This window comes from Pezoporus occidentalis, unplaced genomic scaffold (genome assembly GCF_034315485.1).
Source record: "Pezoporus occidentalis ecotype Australia unplaced genomic scaffold, CSIRO_AGI_Poc_V1 ctg89, whole genome shotgun sequence".
Classification (NCBI taxonomy): Eukaryota; Metazoa; Chordata; class Aves; order Psittaciformes; family Psittacidae; genus Pezoporus; species Pezoporus occidentalis.
Window position 1 is genome coordinate 1019504 of NW_026916253.1, and position 19186 is coordinate 1038689.

Sequence of the window (19186 nt, forward strand, 5' to 3'; positions counted from 1 at the left end):
AGAGGAGGCGTTGCGAGATGTCCCGGTGCTTGCAGGTACGCGGTGCTGCGAGAGCGGCTGCCGGTCGCGGCCGAGCTGCTGCGGAAGGAGCAGGAGAGGGACCGCCTGCGCTTGGTGCCGTGAGGGCATCCCGGGCCCTGAGCCGGGAGCATCGTCTAAGCACAGCCTGTGCATCTTTTCATTCGGGTGCACTGCAGCCGTCATCGGCACGGTGAAGCGTGCCGGTCTGGCGCAGCAGCCCATGTAACTGGACGTGCTCTGCACCGAAGCAGCGTTAAGCACCTGTGTCACATACGTGTCTTGAAATGCCACACTGATCCCGGTGCACACCAGTACAGTCCTTGGAAAGTCACTGCCTGATGCTAGAAATGCTGACGTTTGCCAAGAACGGGTTATTACGGTGGGGTTTGGTTTTGTTAGCTAAGCCTTTGTTATGATTTCACTTCTGACTTAAGGTAAACCGTCTCCCCTCAGGTCCTTGTTGAGAAAATGTAAATGCAGAAGGAGGAGAAGGAGGAGGAATAACACAATTTCTGTGGCTGCACTGGGGACTTCTGAACCTCGCTATGCTTTCTATGATCACATAAAACAACTCTATGTGTAACAACTCAGAATGCTCCAGGTCTGCTGGTGCTCTTGAGTTTTATATTTTGGATGTAAAAAGCAAATGCAATTCCTAAACTGAGCAGAGAACCACAATGTACATTTTAAAAAGTACCCCCCCCACATTCCAGCTGCAAGCAGCTTTCCAAGGAGCAAAATTAAAAGCAATGAATCTGCCAGCATCAAAGGAGGGAATTTTTATCACTCTGTCCCAAACTGAATTATTACTTCAATACTATGATTAAAAATAAACACAGGTTATTAGGGCTACATCAGCATTTAGGTGTTCGATCTATATTTGGTCTTTCTGCTGAAGTGAGCCCAGAGGAGGCTACAAAGATGCTCCAAGGGCTGGAGCACCTCTGCTATGGAGACAGGCTGAGAGAGCTGGGCTTGTTCATCCTGGAGAATAGAAGCCTCTGGGGAGACCTTAGAGCAGATTCCTGTGCCTAAAGGGCTGAGAAGAAAGCTGGAGAGGGTCTTCTGACAAGGGCCTCTGGTGACAGTACGAGGAGGAATGGCTTTAAACTGGCAGAGGGGAGATTGAGATGAGCTCTTAGGAAGAAGCTCTTCCCTGTGAGGGTGGTGAGGCCCTGGCACAGGTTGCCCAGAGAAGCTGTGGCTGCCCCATCCCTGGTAGTGTTCAAGGCCAGGTTGGACAGGGCTTGGAGCAACCTGCTCTAGTGGAAGGTATCCCTGTTGTTGGCAGGGGTTGGAACTGGATGAGCTTAAGGTCCCTTCCAACCCAAACTATTCTTGGATTCTATTTTTTTTCTATGGTTGAAGTTAGTAAAATGCAAGTGAACAGTGCAGAGTGTATTCTTTAAGGATTTACATGCTGCTGTAAATCACACTACTCCCTTTGAGATATTCTGACTCTGCTGAAGTCTTTGCACCGAATCTGGTTATTGCAATCAGCTGGATGAAGATTTGATTGTGTATGCAGTTACCAGCCAGCAATTCTTGTAAATATAATAATAAAAGAATAATTAAAAAAAAAACCTGTTTCACATCCCAAATCCTCAAGTCATCTGTCAGAAGCAAGCCTCAGAAATCAACAACAGCAACAGTGCACTGGCATCCTGGTTTGGAAAACCACCTAGCAGATTTCTGTCAAGTCCTTCCCTAACCTGCGGCGGGACCCAAAATAACCACATCCCAGTTCAGCATTTCCTCAGCATGCCGGGCTTGCCACATGTTTCCACAGCTTTTGACACACTAAGAGAGGGGCCAAGAAAGAACTATTTCTGCTGGGGCTGGGCTGTTGCTGCCACCACCATGATTCATTCTGCTTTTTCCAGAGTCTTGAGAAAATGCCCATCAGAAGTAGGCTTGGTCTGGAGGAACTGTCCAGAAGTACCTGATGCAATTCTCTGAAATTCCTATTACCTTCACAGGAAACCATGACAGATTTCTTTTTATCGTGAGGCACTTCATCTTGTTGAACACTAAAAAGTCGTTTCTCTAAATTTGCTTCTGTGCCAGATTCCCAGAGAAAACACGAGGATTACGCAACTATATGTGACAGGCTTTCAAAAGAAAGAAATATGTGTTCCCCAGAACAGTGGGAGTGGTCCACAGAGAGAAAAGGGATGGAAGATGTAACAAAACAGGCTTCTCATCATATCCAAGTTTATGAGGTTAAGAGATTTCTATCCCTTTCCTTAGAAGTCTTGGAAACCCTACACTGCCGTGAAGAAAACAGCTTTGCTTATCCCTGTCTAATGTCTAGGGCTTTAGACTACCTCCATCTCTCCCCTAATGCTACACTACCCTGGTATGTTCTCCCAGGGTCACAGCAGTAATTGCTTCTATTCTGTAAGTCTACCACTTCTGCTTCATATTTTATTTCTAATTTGAACCTTCCCTTCTTGACAACACTACAGTTTTGTGTCTTCTGAGTTAGTTGCTTGTTTTTTACTCTGGATTCCTGAGAAAACAGTGAGCTTCCCAAGATCAAACAAGGCACAAGATGTATCACAATAGAAAACTAATATAAAATATTGTAGCATTTATATTAAACTGAGCCACTTAGGGGAATTTTGCAGCTGCAGAATGGCTGTTTAAAAGGAATGAAGAAAGGCAACATTTCTAAAACCAGGGACATAACTCCAATTTTCACCTATTAACTCGTCACCTCTGTGCAGGTGTAAATAGTATAGTAAAAATGACCAAATCACTACAGGAAGGCACAATAGCAGGTTACAGAGATCCACCACAAGCAAAGTATATGCTTGATGGCAAATCTTTTCCCTATTTCCTACATTAGGTATTCATCAGGCTCTGACTTCTAATTGAATGCAAATAAAGAATATAACAGGGTTTTGCATATGAAGTGAAAATATAGAACATCTGTCTCTCACAGCCTTTCAGTGTGCCTTATGTGACATTAAGCAGAGAAGAGGTTTGCCTCATCAGCTTGTAGGAAACAGTGAATTTGCAGAACGGTGTGACTAAACTAAATCACTCCACTGTTGTAGAAGGTGCTTCTTTGATCTACTCACACACTCCTAGGTGATAAAATGCCGAGTTGGGTAAAATGAGTTTCAATGCCAAAAGATGGACGACGGGTGCGGAAGGTCACAAAACACTCTGAATTGCCTTATATCATCTCAGTGTTGAAAGATGATACAGAATATAGGCTGGCACTTTGGAATAAAGCAGACACTGCTAGCTAGCATTATTCAAGCAAGCTGTTAAAGCTGTAACCTCAACTGCAAACTGTGTACGTGTCTTCTGCTCTTTTAGACTTTCATTACAGTAGTTCTTTATGCTGTCTTTTTTCATTTTCTCAGCAGCCTAATTCAGTATTGTGCTTAATGTTACAGAGTAGCCATTTTGTGACCTGTTCAGAAAAAAGCCACAGCAAATCTGAAAAGTCAGTGTCCTGAAACTAGCCTACGTGTTTGTATGTCATAGTATGTATGAACACCAAAGTGGAAATAAAATCCTGGTTAAAAAATAGCTACACATCATACCTGCAAGGTTTACAGAGCAGCTAAAAACCAGAGACATCTCCTACAGTCACTTCCCCCACTCAGCGCTCTTTTGAAGAGCGCATCTAGGAAAAGTCGAAGGTCCTGGGCTGACTTAACTTCTGACCTTACATCAACTTCACAGGTGCTGAATGAGAGCCTAGCTATTACAAAGCTGTTAGACTAAGTTTCCTGTTCTTCTGGGAACACAGTTCTGTCTATCCCTCTTGGAGTGGAGTTCTGACACTGTGGCAGGCAAGAGGAGAGCTCCCACTCAGCCAGGTAGTAAGGTGGAAGGGAAGAGACCACCTCATACAGTTTGCATGGACTGATTTTCTTCTCTCATGTGATAGCTTGGAGGCAAGAAGATGGAGAGGTGAATTTGAATCACTCTACAATGACAGACCAGACTCAAAGCTTTCAGAAGTCACTGCAAATACTCAAATGTGTTACAGTAGGATTTTCAGACTTACACAGGTTAGCATGTTGTATTTTAATACTGCCTCCTGGGCCACCTCTCTGATTCACATGCATTCACAAGGGTGTCACCATTTGGGAATAAACATGGCCTATGTGGCTACAACAGTGTACTCTAAGGAACTATTGCTAAGCTAAATGTAGAGCAGGGCAGTGTTTAAACCATATTTATATTTGTCCTATAATGTGATCTAGACTTTGGAAACAAAAAGCCCAGAAACTGCAAACTACAAAGAAGCCCTTTGCTAGCTTTCTACAGACCTCAGTTTGGGAGCCATTGCCTTAAAAATGTCATAAATGACTGTTTTAGGAGTAATACATAATAATAATACAGTAATACTGGCATAAGTTATAAAGAACAGCTAATGCGAGAGGCCTTTACCTACAAGAGCAGGCATCTAGACAATCACAAGAGGCAAGTGCCACTGATTCAGCAGTTACCTGAATACTACAAAGGGAAAGACCTGGGCAGCCCCTTCTCTATAAGTTCCAGGGGCTCTTTCATTCTGCCCTAAGTAGACAGGCACTATGTTCTCAAAAGCCTGTTGAAGACTCACAGCAGGTTGTGCCAATCTATACCACAGAAGAATAGAAGGCTAAGATTTTGTTAGAATTAAACAACTGTCCTTAATTTCTGTCAAACGGTAAATGTGTTCCTTTGCTAGTATTTGAAATGTGTAAAATGTTGTTATGGTACACATCCACAGCCAGCATTATTACTCTTTTTTTTCAGCCTATATTCCCATCCTGCCTCATAGAAAAATCCAGGAGGAACGAAAGATAATACTGAGTCCAAACCTTGAGAACAGACCCCCATTACAAACTCTACTGAAGAGATTTTCTTCAGAAAGATCACAGGTCTCATGCTTTAGTCATGGCCTATTCCTTTGCCATCAGGTTGAGAGAAAGTGATCTGTGAGAGCAAAGTGATTTATTTCAAGTAAGCTGCTCACGGCAACTACAGAAACCTCCAGGATTACAGTGCACAAACAATGGGAGAAAAGCTGCTTCGAATAATACATCCAGACAATGGAGTTGCCATTATGGTAGCGATGCAAAATATGGACAGGGATTGAAATGAAACGGGTGATATCCGTATGCTTTGGAGGGCTCACTTGTGCCGAATTTGGCAGCATGAATGTTCATATTGCTTGTTGCTCCACCCCTTGAACAATGAGGCTAAACCCCATATGTGCAGGACTTGGTAGAGCACAAGCAGTTTTGCTAATCACACTGCATGCAAAAGCAAAAGGACAAAGGAAACTAGTAATGCTTAGACTAGCATTGGGGAAATAATTAAGCATGAATTAAATATTGTATGTGGATTTGAAATGAATGTTCTTGGAGACAATTGTTCTGTTTCAGTTGTGCTGCTTCCCTCCTAAGTTTCACAAAGTAATTTGCATGTCATTTAAATAAATACCATAAATTATTACAGATTTTTTTTTGTTTACATAAACCAAAATGCTCATTTCCATTACTGTTTGGATTGCCTGGTGAGAGAAACAGGGAGGTCTGAGAGGAAAATTCTCTCCCCAAAATATTACAATATTACAGACTGAGACAGAAAGCAGGTCCCCAAAAGGAAATCAAATGAATGAAACACAAAAATCCAGAAAAAGAAAGTGCAAGATAGCCTAAGAAGATATGAAGTTGCACACCCCTCTGCAGGATCATACAGGGCCTGCTGGCCGCTGCAAACTAAACACAGGTACTGTCACCTGAAAAGCCTAGTGCCCTAACCACCTGCAGAAAGAGGAATTTAGTATCTAGCATAAACTTTTGATGTTCTGGCTGTAAGACACTAAATACCATTTTGGCTTCTGACCTGTGAAGAGTAGTTGCAGGATTCCTCCACAAGGCTTGTATTGGCATCTGGTTGCTCTTTCCAGTACAAAAGGGAACCCAAAAAATATCCCCCTCTCTCCTCACACAACCCTGGGCTGCTTTTCCCTGTGGTCTGTTATTAAATGTGTCCAACATTACAGATTGCAAACCAGATGAACTCATTAAACGGATGTCCTGTAGTTGCAATTTCTATGTGTCCTGGGTTCAGCAGTAGCAGTCATGTTTCTCCTCCTTGGTAGCTGGTGCAGTGCAGTGTTTTGACTTTCAGCTCAGGAACAGAGCTGATAACAGGGATGTTTTGGTTTGGCCAAGGACTTTGTGAGCCTCATGCTCTGCCAGGGAGGAGGGGAAGCCGGGAGGAAGCAGAGACAGGACACCCGACCCAAGCTAGCCAAAGAGGTATTCCATACCACAGCACGTCATGCCCAGGATGTAACTGGGAGTTAGCCGGAAGGGCTGGGAGACTGCGGGGTTGGAGGAGGTATGGGTCAGAGCTTGGTCGGGCTGGGGGGGGGGGGGTGAGTTATCGGCCAGCTGGTGGTGAGATGTCATATTCTCTTCCCTTGTTATTTCCTTTATCATTATTATTATTGGTGGTAGCAGCAGTGATCTCTGAAATACCTTAGTTACTAAACTGTTCTTATCTCAACCCGTGGGAGTTGCATTCTTTTCAATTCTCCTCTCCGTCCCTCCAGGAGTAGGGGGAGGGAAAGAAGGGGGGGGATGAGTGAACGAGTTACTTGACTGGGTTTAAACCACGACACTATGGCTTTTTTTTTTTTGTTTTATAAACTGAGGGATTCAACCTGCTACCCATCTCAGATACGAAGGCATTTACTTCCCTGAACTTTGCTTAGTGGAGTCCTAAGTTTTTCTTCATCCCAAAGGAAGTAAAATTGTCTGGGTCTAACTTCATGATTTCCAGATATCACTAGGGTGTGCTGTAGATCATGAAATTGCAGTAAAGCACAGTTAGCAGGGAAAAATCTAGCTGCTATACTAAGTATTTTAAATTAATTACAAACCTAGTAGCAACCCAACACTGACTCAGATTCCTTTTAGAACAACATAGATACTCAAGAGTAATGGAACACTTTAACAATTTAAAACATTTTTGTTACACAGGCTTGGTAAACAGAGTGTGGTACACAACAGAAAACTAACTGTCATTACACAGATAATCGCACGCCTAGATGGCATATAGGTAACTAAAATTCAGGCATGTAGACTGCTGGGAATCGATAAAAACGGGACTAGAACCAATCCCGAACAAAGCAGGAAACAAGCAATAAGGAATTCTTTGTGGAAAACCTTCTTTGGAAAAAAAATAAAATAGTTAACAAGACTATGTAAATCCTTGCTGCTTACAAGGTTGAGGCCTGGGCATGTCAGTGAATGAATAATAATTATTTATACCACTTAATGCATATAAACAATGGTGCTGAAATTCCCAGTGAGGATAACTTGAGAACCAAACCAAATTCATCACAGGAGACTGCACCTGCCAAGTATCAGCTCTTAGCACTTAGTGACAGGGAAAGTGGCAGCTCCGAGCTCTGGGCTTCCAGCTGCTGAAGGAGGTGGGAACCCTTGCAACACCCTACATACACCCAACTGCTGCTCAGCACTTGGGAGGAAGCATCTTCCCACTCTTGCACCTATAACCTTCAGCCTGGGTTAAAACCTATAGGTCCATACCCTGTCCTCCAGTGCCCATCAGCCCCCAGTATAGTCATGGAGTGATGGTAGGATAGTGAACCCAATACACTAAGGATGCTGAATCAAAAGAGATTTAAACACAAGCTTAACTTTAAGCATACATTTACACTAGTAACCACAGACTCAAATGCAAATTTAAAAAGAAGCACCTATTTAAACACAAACAAAAGCTTAAATGGTTTACTGCCTGAGGCCCCAGCTGTCAAGGCATATCCTGTATGCCACAGTGGTAACAGCAAACAGAATTATCAAGTGATGCTTCAGCAGGCTGTAGGAACATTTTGGTAATCTTACACCATGAACCACATATTCATTATAACAACAATTTGTATTACTATTTGTATCATCTAGGGAACCCCAATCAGGGCTCTATTGTGTTTCAGACTGTACAGGCACAGAAAAATAGGATGGCTTTTATAATGAGTACATCTCAAGCCCCACTACCATAATTAACATTGATTAGAATCAATGCAAACAGCATGGGAAGACAAAGATTGAGCCAGTTTGGGAGCTGAGGTACTCTCTCACCCTTTAAGGTGGATCCTCTGGCTCCCAGTTGCAGAACAGTGGGGAGGCTGTTGTGGTGGGGAAGGCTGCAGTCTTCAGTGCTACCAGTTAGCAGCTTCTATGAACTTCCCATCCTGTTCTGGGGCACGGGATTCCAAAAGGCATCTGTGCCACTTACTAATCTAGTCCCTATCACAAACAACTACATCACACAACCCTGCCCTTAAAATTTTGAAGAACCATTAGAAATCAGTTAAGAGTGGTTTTCTTCCTACTCAGGGAATAAGTCTATGTAAATGTTACCTAGGTTGGCTAAACAGCTGGACTATACTGTATATCCTTCTGCTTCAAACTAAATTCAAACTAAACACAAAAGAAAAACTGCTATTTACTATCACAAGTCAGTATTAGCCTGAAATGGAATGGCTAGGATTGACCTAAACCAAGAATCAGAGTCAGACTTTCAGAGTATTTAAGTCTACTGAAGTCAAAACACCAGCACCAGACCTGCTCCCTCATGCCTGAACCGAGTATTTCCCCTCCTTCCCCAAACCCCTCCTCCCAGCATTTGTTACTCTCCTTCAATACCATTGTGAAGCTGTATGATCAATCAACATAAATTCTGGTCAAAAAGGACTGTTGGCAACCTCTGATCTACTTAGTGTATTAGAAAAACACTCCCAAAAAGCCAGATCCACTTTAATGAAACATCAAAAGAGTGACCATAATGGACATGGGACGTGGAACTTCATGTAATAAACGTCCTCCAATATACACCCTTGCTAGATCTGTGATTACCATATGCATCATCTCGTTCCAGGCCCATGGCATTTTCCCAGGTTTGCACTGGATACCAACACAGTTTTTTCCTTTCCAAGTGTAGAAAAGTGTGTTGACAGCTTTGTAATGCCAGTAAAAAGATAACATTTTGGAATGGATAGCGTGAAATCCTAGGGTTGAATATTTTGATTGTGTTAATGAAATTACCTTCATTAACCAAATGAGATTTGAGACCCAAAACTTCCCTATGAACCGTTCTCTCCCCAAAGTGTTTTTGCTGATTTTGATTGCATGACCTTACGAAATGCAGCGACCCTGAATTGCACTTTTATACTGAGTACCATGGGAAATATATCCACAGAAAATACATTCACACTAGACACTTTGTTCAGTTCTCCATGCCATCACTTGTGTAGTAACCTAACCTGCTATCTGGTCTATCTTCAGACTTGCTGCATGCCTCAAGAATTCTCACATGCATGAAACTGAACATGCATATAAATATTAACAGGATTATATTGTAGCCACAATTTCAGATGCATAGGGGATATGCTTGCATGTTCAGCTGTAGTTAGGTTCCAGTGTTTTGCTACTCTTTGCCGTTCTGGTAAAAGATTCTTCCTACAGTTTCACTCATAGGAAGATGAAAGATAATTCTATAAAGCCTAAAAATAAACTTGGATCTGCTAAAAAATTCATCATTTCACTCCCAGGCTTCCACCAGCTGGGCTTGTCTGCTTTAGCTTTGCCACCCCTGAGAGCTACAAGTATGACTTACAAAGATGAGCAAGTTTACATGAGAATGATGAAGAGATCCATTTTTTTAATCTTTACTTTGCCAAAATACTGTCAGGGGCATCTATTACTGGAAGACATTTATTTTTGGCAATTTCTCACTTTTAATACTATACTTATGTTATTTGCAGATATGGAGAGGTAATGTCCGAATACATATGCTTCTCTACATTTATTTCTTTCAGGTTTGCTCATTACTTTCATTAAACTATTTAATTCCCAAGGATCTACTGGGGATACAGTGAAGACCCCCTGAACACCAGTTAAGAATAAACCTGTAATGAGAATAAATTACACATGCCTATCAATTGCTACAAGTCCTGCAAGGAGGGAGACCTTTCTCCATAAACATCTGCTGCAGAATTAAATCTGAGACATTAATAAAAGCCTTCCCCACCCAAATCAAACAATGGAAGTGTAACAGTTATCTGAACAGTTAAAAGAATAAACCTTTTAAATAAATAAATTTGCACTTCACCAATTTATGTCACTGTGTTACTTAAGGCAAAACCTTTTAAAGGAATAGATTTACTGTGCATACAGATCTCCACTGGGTATGTGTAATTATGCAAAGGAAAGGCATTACTTTTAAACTGGATGAATGGCTGATACTTTTTGATTTACAGCTAGAAACAGAAAAATGGTAATGGCATGAAATAAGCATTTGCAAAACCGTTTTGGCAGATGGAAAATGTTTGATTTACCTAGGGCATCCATCAGGTTCTATATTTTAGATCAAAGTCGATAAATGGAAAAGCAAATGGATATTTGGGGATTAAAAAAAAAGAAATTACTGCTTTTCTGTCAGCCCTGCAAGTAAGTTAAATGTCGGGGGGGGGGGGGTGGGGTGGGGTGGGGGAAGCCTAAGGCTTTTTGGACAGAAAGAAGTCACGACTGATCACTGCTCTGGCAACTACAGCTTTTTATATTTACCTGGAAAAGTGAGGATTGCGTGGAAGTAGTTGTAAGTTTCTTATTCTGGGCCTGATTTTGAGACATGATTTGAAGGAAGCTGGCAAAGCCCAACACTTCCACCTGACACTGGATAAGGCACACCTTGGATCATATTTTCCTCTCAGCTCTCACTCTCTTTCCCTCTCCTCTTCTGTCTTGAATTCACATTGAAGAAAATACATTCCTCCTTCCTGGCAATTCTAACCCCATTGCCTTTTCAGATGCTTTTGAAACCTGTTTAATAGGAAAGCCCACTGAAGTAAGGCTTATTGGACTGTTATCTGTGACAAATGACACTGAAGAATCAAAAATCAGCTTCTTTCTAGGGCACTATTCTAGGGCATGATTTCTGAGCAGTCCACAATCTTGTTCTGAACTTCTCCTATGCTGAAATGCATCACCGGGAGCTGCATAGTGTATGCCTTGTGTCCAACCCTTAAAGCATCACTAGACCTGTGGTACATGTGTTGCACAGATGGTCTAAACATGCACAGTTAATCAGAAATGGTGGTTATGCTCGTGAAAATCCCACAAGAGCACATGCATAACAGCACCACCAGATTCACTGTGAGTGTGCAAGTGTTGTGCAGTGGGCATTTCCAGCAAGTGTCAGATTTGCTATATAGGCATCATAGGAATTATTTCAGTTCACGTGATGAGGAAAAAACTGGGATTACAAAACATCCAGAAATCCTGACAAACATACACAATCCTTGAACATGACCTCTCAACAAAATGGCTGGGGAAGGACACGAATAGAGAAATTCAGCATATGTCCTTCTGCCTGCTCCATCAGGAAACAACACAGAGAACGGTATTGCCTTCCCAGCTCTCTCGACATAATTATGAATATGAGCAGCAAATCCATCAGCTACTTCTGCATCTATTTATCCTATGGAAGGGTTACCCAGCTCTTAATAGGCCAAAGACCAATCAAAACTCATATATTTTGCCCAAATAGGTAAAAAAGCCAGCAGGATTTGTAATTGCACAATAACAGAGCTGGCTGCTCTCTAGAATACTCATTTCATACATTTATCATTACAAAATTAGCAGACATCTACTGCTGACTTACATGGCCTGTCTTTAAACTCGGTAGCTTTTCCTTGACCACTGAAATACTGGAATTGGTTACCCACAAAGATTGGGAAACTGCATCCTTGCACATATTCAGAACCTGTCTGGACAAGATCCTGAGAAAACTGTTCTATCTGACCATGTTTTGAGTTGGAGGGTTGGACTTGGTGAAGCTCCTTCCAACCTCCCCTATTCTCTAATTCTGTGGTGAAGATCTTTTCCTCCAGTTTTGTAGATGCACTTGTCTTCCAAGAAGTAATTCATTGATCATGACCCTACCATAAGCTGTAGTTACTGTTGTACACAGAGTTCAAAGATGCTGCATTTGTGGAATGGTCCAAATCCTCTCCAGTTATCAACAGAAAATGAACAAAAAATATCAAGTGTTACCAGCAAAAGAGATCAAGAAGGAGGATGCTAACCCTCTGCTACTTTCCAATACCTGTGACTGGTAAACAGCACTTACACATAAGGCTTTTCATACACAGTTCTACAGGTGAGGTGAAAGCCAATGCATCTTCAGACAAGGCTCAGCAAGCAGCACTGGACCTTTTGTGCCTATATGTCCTCCCCTCTCCCCAGGATTATCTTTAGTTATGCCTCTCTGAAACAGCAAAATTGCTACAGACTTGCATGTACATAAACTCTTAAAATCAAGACTCAAGTCTAAGAACACCAAATGCAGGCCTTTAACAGTCAGTATACACGTGCGAGCTGAAGATTTGTGCACATCCAGGGATATCTGAAAGTTAAACACTTTGTAGAAAAAATCATTGCAGGCTGCCATGCAAGGAATAAAATAAGTGTTAAAATATTGAGCTAGAAGTAAGGCCAGACTGTATTTCTCCTGTAATAAATCAGCACTATATGTATATATTAAATCCAATCCCTTGAAGTGTCCAGTTTCAGTGATAAAAACTTAGTGAGCAGGGCAGAAGTTACTGGGCAGAGATCAATATGCCTGCTTGTTGTCCTTGATTGGCAATAACGCGACATTTTCTCCTTGACTGTAAGAGGCGCTTTTGTGATTTGGGAGCATAAAGAAATTCTGTACTTGACAGATTTATATAGTAGGAATACACTAATGTCCTTTGACCCGCTTAAGAATAAATACGACCTACCAAATTGTCATTTTTATGGGTATTTACAACTGAGGCACTTTGTAAACCAAAGAACTAATATTTCCCAAAGGAAATCTTTACTCTCAAATCTTGATAAATTATTGAAAAATACAAGCCACTACCAGCCCTACAAATTTTCTCTGCTATTTCTCCTATTTTTAGTTACATAGAAGTTGTCGAAGCAGATTGGACCACTGATCTATTTCATCAGGTATGTTGCTGCAGTCAGGGCTAGTGCTTAAAAAAAATCCTGTATTTTTGGCCATTTGCTCAGGATAGTGTACAAAAAAAGTTCTTTCCTGAAACTTGAAGGTTTTCAGTAATAATTGAAATATTAGTCATATAACTCTTTAAACTCTCAAATTAGAAAAGCATTACAAAATGTAATTTCCACAGCCGAAATGTCAGCAGCTGCATTTGCTCTTGTGAATGTTTCAGTTGATACTTCAAAGATACAGTGCCAGGAGTGGAATAAGCCACCCAGTTCACCCAAACTTCAGAGCTTGCCACCTCATTTTGATACAGATACTTTGTATATTTCATAACTCCTTATTGACCAACTACATCCCTAGTTTCTTAATTCCCCAGGCCAGGTGACCCAGGAAGCCTACACTTGATTGCTATATCTCAGCTCCAGTTCATCCTACCTGCCCACACACTTGCCATATAAATTTTTCTATCACCTTTATGGTGTCTCTGCCCCCAAAGGCTTTCAGTAGAGACAAACCAACTATCCACAGAGGAGAGATGGAAGCTAATAAGACTATGACCTTTGCCCTTCAGAACCTTCCTCTGGAAGATGACAGCACACAGCTATACTTCTACAGCTTGGTCTTAAGGAAACAGAAGGCTTTGACATGAAACTGATTATTAATATTGTCATCCTTAACAGAAGACTTGGAAGCTATTTCCTTTTGTCCTTATTCTCCACCTGAAAGTTGACAAAAAAGTCAACAATACTCAGGACTGTATCAAAGACATGAGACTTGCAGTGTTTTTCCAGCAGAAGCTTATTGTTTCTCCTCTTGGTTATATCCCTGTACAACAGTACAGATCTTCTCAAAGACTTCAAACACATCAGATTTTGACTAAAGCATCATGACGTGGCAGTCATCTCTACTTTTGCTCAATTTCTAAGGGCAGCTGCTTTTCTATTTTTCTTTGCGCATCTGTGGACAACAAAATCTTTATCACAATAATGTCTTCATTAAATCAGTTTTTGCCTTCAGCTTATTCTTAGTCTTCTGCATACTATAATCTATGTATATGCACAAGAAAGGCTTGAGAGGCAGGCTGAAAAAGCAGGAAGCTGGAATAAACAATGAAACAGGAACTGCAAGAAACTTGAGCATCTTTCCTTGCCCTTACTGTGCTGCCTTCCTTTTCATCCCTGCTTACTGCCAAATTTGGGATTCCTCCTATATTTGCATGAAACATGATCTCCAAGTTGTCTGTTCTGTGACCTCATTCTGATAGCAGTATGACATGGCACAGCTAAAAGACTGACTGTAGCACAAAGCTGAACAGTTCTGATTTTAACTACTATCTCGAACACTTAATTTTTGTATCAGATTTGGCAAATTTAGATATTTACAATTTCTTGTACACTTGATGTTATTCCCTAAGTAATAAAAAGGTCCTAAATACCTACTAACCCATCAGCTCCTACCCTCTACACTGAATATTCCATCTCCCTTTGCACAGGCAGTAGGACAGAAGTACACGTTGCATTTTAATATAAAAAACATCCAGTAACCCAGTGATCCACGCAAACAAATGGCATCTCTGTCCCATTCATTTCAAGAACAGTGATGTGCCTTGGATAAAGAAATTATGAAACATTAACTTCTCTTGTCTGATAACTTACTATAGTTCTGAAACAAGGAAAATTTGATAGTAACAGGGAAGAGAGAAGTTAAACATACAGTGTAGTAGCTTCACCCCAAATCAATAAAATCCCGTTTTGACATCTTGAAAGACACCTACCTGTTAATAAGATCAACAGATTTTTAATCAAGTTAATTACCCTCACACATCTCTTCCTACCGTCAAGTGTTTAACAAGAAGCATCTTAGGCTCTCCTTACCTTTACTACTTCTAAAGCTTTAAACTGTAAGCAAAGGAACACACTATGTTGTGAAGTGCAACTTATGCCTCATGTGAAAGGTTTTCCTATTTGTGTTGCAGAAAGTCTTTTCTCCCCAAAGTTATCTGTGTATTTAAAGATTGGGGTGACAAACATCTATGACTCTCAACATTTGATCAGAAACCATTTGGCCTTAATTTAGCTCAGTTGTGCCAGGGAAGTTTAGATTGGATATTAAGAAAAATTTCTTCACCTAAAGGGCTGTGAAGCACTGGAACAGGCTGTCCAGGGAAGTGATGGAGTCACCATCCCTGGAGGTAATTAAAAGATGCAGCGCTCGGGGACATGGTTTAGTGGTGAACTTGGCAGTGCTGTGTAAACTGTTGGACTTGATGATCTTAAAGGTCTTTCCAACCTAAATGACCAATGATTCTGTGTCCTCTATTTGCTGCAGACCTACAGAGGCTGACAGGAAGGAGTGATGCTTCTCTGACTGTGAGCAAAGCACACGGGAGAAAGTGACTCCTCTATGAATGCTGGAATATTTCAGTGCCCCAAAGGCATCAGTCTGAGATAGTGCATGGGCAAGTAGCAACTTTGTCAGATGAAGAATAATCCAAGAAAAGTGTCTAATTGGTCTGTCCAGACCTGAGTGAGAATGTGACAAAGTCTTTTTGACAGAGGAAGTCAGGAATATAAATGCAGTCAGGAAACTATGCAAAATTTTCAACTTAATATTGACCAAGTATGGACTTTTCAACAGAAGAGTCCTAACCAGTCGCCATATGAGAATAACGTGATTGAAGTTATTAGTCCTATCATAGGTCTTTTAAAGACATCCTAAGGGAAATAGGCTTTTTATTGCTAAAGCAAGTGTTCAAGGTTTCAAATAATCTTTGTCACTAATATTCAAACAATGGTAAAGAATAGGGTAAAAGATGGAGCAAAGTTTGATTATGCCTCAACATGAACAATTTCTTGCAAGCCTCGGCACAAGCACTGGTTCTTATAAAGGCAAGGAGCTAATGGGTAGGTTTCCCTGACACCCCTATGGCAGGAATCCAGCTACGTCTCTCTTGGAAGGATTTTAAGTACTGACAGTATTTCTACAGTGCTGGCTGTAGAGTGGAGGGGAGGGTCAGTTCTATGACACAGCATGCCATTTTAGCCCTTAATAAAATATCTCAGCCCAATTTTCCATCCTTTCTGAAATATATAATTTAGGTTGCATAGATAAGGACTGCAATTGTGCAAGAAAACAAAGCCATGGAGGGTTCTGTTCCTATAATCCACTTTCAAGTTCATTGGCACAGCAAATTCTGACTAGATGAGTCTCTGAAAATTATCAATAAATCTTACAAGCTCACATATTTGCAGCACTGAAATAGGTAAAAAAACATTTGTCTTATTAGGTCCAGCTGAAAATACTTAAGTTTTATGAATGGAATTAATAAGGTTTATTAGGAAAAAATAAGGGTTTATTAGGATTTATATATTGATTTGGACCACAAAGTCAATTACTACCAGTGAGGTTTACTTATCTATAATTTCACTTGAGACCCCCATTTTACTAGGTATCTTTCCTGTGCTGATTCAGGTGATACTGAATCTTCATGAAGTGTCATTTTCTTACACAGATGGACATTTATATTTCCTCTGCTGGTTCATAAGTTCCCAGCAAGAACCACACATGAGGTTTGGATGGGCATGTGAAGGAATTGAGCTGTGGGCAATTACTGTTGTATTTTCACAAGCTATTTTTAATTCTTTTCGTTCAGCACAGAATGGACACAAGTATAGTAACTACGCAAGAGCAAAACCTGAGAGAAAGAAGAGATCCAATAAGAAAAGAGAGGCCACTATCTGACATTTGAAAAGGGCAAATTGAAAGCAATCAACACCCAACAAAATGCTCAATGTAGGATGAGGTGATAGCTTAGGATATACTTAGGATACTGTAATGAGGCTAACAAGTGCTGTGTGTTTTAATGTAAATTAACACAAGATAATCTCTTCACATATTTAAGTGATGCACTTCAAATTAATTAATACATATTTAATAGAAGTCTTCTTGAACAGCTGTTATTTACTTCTGGAGTTTCTACACATTAGCACTGCCTGCTTTGTTCTCCTCTGAAGTTGTTCATGCTCCAAAGTACTTTAACAACTTGGTGTGTATAAAAATTGAACAGTCTTCCCAAAAGAGACAGCCTTTCTGATAACTTAATATTTTTACATTAAGTATTCAAACAGTTTCTGAACAAAAGGTCAAATTTAACTTACAGCATCTGTGTGAAACAGGCAAGCAGATGCTTAATGCTGCCAGACAAATACTTTCAGCACAAAGAATGATAAAGAGTTGGCCATCAGTCACATTTCCAGGCTTTAGAATCTGCTTTCCTCTACTTCTGTTCACTAAATTCTGCACTTACCATTCACATGTAACAATACAGACCAAAAATACGTCCTCTTCCTTTTGTAAGTGTTACACAGAGGTATGTTAAATGAAATCCTGACAGTGGAAGTGCTGTCTACACTGTTCATTGTGTGTGATGAGCGTTACACCAACTCATGAGGGTTTTTGTCTTACAAAGACTACTACATCTAACATTACTCCATTTAGACTTGCATACAGCATTGAAGGAGTTCTCATCACCCCTTTTATGCAGATGAAAACCCATTTGAGTTCCATTCACTTCTGAGTTTTTTGGATGTGAATGAGTAAAAAACGATTCAAGAAAGATGCTGGCAACACATTGTATTTTCACACTCACAGTGATGAATGTGACTTTTGGCAACTGTAATCAGTTTCTTTAAAGATAATTATTGTCACAGAACAATCCTTAGCAGTGTACTGGTCGTAGTTTTCAGCTGACTATTTGAAGATGGCTACTGTTCTTTGGGTTCTTTTAAACTTCCATATAGCTAAAAGATCAAATTCAGGGGGAACCTCTCACAACACACATAGTAAGACTGTAATATTTTCCCTCTACATTTTACAGGAAAAAATGAAAATCTGTGTTTAGCTGTCAGCTTGGTAGAAAGGTTTCCATCATAATTACACTTTGTGTATTGGAGGGAACCTGGCAGGTTTTAACATCACTAATACTAGTCTGGAGAGGTACAAAGCTGTAGGAGCTTGCTGAAAAATAACAATAAACCTTTATTAAAATTTCCATTTTTTGTGAAAACATTTTGACTAAATTCCAACTCTACTTAAAATGTAATTAAATATTTACATTAACTACCTAATAAGTATTGTAAGTAAATCAATTCCCCAATTATCCTAAATTTTTATATGGGACACAATGACTACATTTTTGTAATAAATACACAATTCTAATGAAAAAAAAAAGATCTTGAACTTTAAAAGAGCCCTTCATTTGAAGAGATGAAAGAGCTGTACATTCATTCATTTATTATGTCTTAACAACCCCCATGTGATGTAGGTTCTATTATCATCATTTTACAGATGGGGAAACTGAAAGAGTAATTAACTTGTCCAATTTACCACTCTTACCTGTAAACTAAGGGCATTCTATTGTACTCACAAGCAAAACAAAACTCAGCTCACCTGTGATGAGTATTTACTACAAATTCTTAAAATCCATAGCATTTTACTTATAGGAGAGAATACATTATACAAGACTTCAGAGAGTTGGTTTTGTGTTAACGCTGGCTTTGAGTGCCACAGAAATGTGCTGCCTAGAAGCATATATCAGAGCAAGTTTATTGTAAGCGCCACCCTGTTTCCCAGCTAGTTATGGAGATGATGAGTGTTTTCATTTCAAGTTATTAGCCCTTCAACCACACATTTGTGCTTTAATTCTGTATGATGTATCATAATACATTTATACACACACACGAAAAAATACTGTTTACTGACAATTTCACTCTCTCAGTTTACGTATATGTTCCATAAATTTCTTTACTCGGCCAGGATCAACAGCATTTGCCCAATAACCTTCTTTCTTGAAATACGAACCAATTATTAGAGCATTTGCATCCAAGTAAGTCATCATGTTCTCCAGAGTCACTCCAGACCCAACCAGCACAGGAATCTTCACAGTATCTTTAACTTCTGAAAAGAAGAAAACCAAAATTAGGGTTAAGTCCGTCTTTGAAACTCTACCAAGGCTTTAATTTACACAGTTTTTCAACAATAAAGTTGAGGATCAAGAAAATAGTGATCACAGTATTTTGTACTACTTCTATAGAATGAAACAACTTCTCTAGAAAAAGAA

At 40.2% G+C, this 19186-nt stretch overlaps 1 protein-coding gene and 1 long non-coding RNA gene across 2 annotated transcripts in view; one reads left to right on the top strand and one right to left on the bottom strand.

Annotated features, from left to right (window-relative positions):
• Nucleotides 1–12: 12 nt before the first annotated feature.
• LOC134156679 (uncharacterized) lies at nucleotides 13–876 on the top strand. The gene is made up of 2 exons (XR_009962019.1): nucleotides 13–186; nucleotides 475–876. It is a non-coding gene; the product is annotated as an uncharacterized LOC134156679 (long non-coding RNA).
• A 14398-nt stretch (nucleotides 877–15274) lies between these two features.
• The window catches only part of LOC134156633 (uncharacterized protein F13E9.13, mitochondrial-like), a 28954-nt gene continuing 25042 nt past the window's right edge, over nucleotides 15275–19186 (bottom strand). The window contains exon 6 of the mRNA XM_062604881.1: nucleotides 15275–19023. Coding sequence (XP_062460865.1) covers nucleotides 18833–19023 — 191 coding nt within the window. The 3' untranslated portion in view covers nucleotides 15275–18832. The remainder of the gene's footprint in view (nucleotides 19024–19186) is intronic.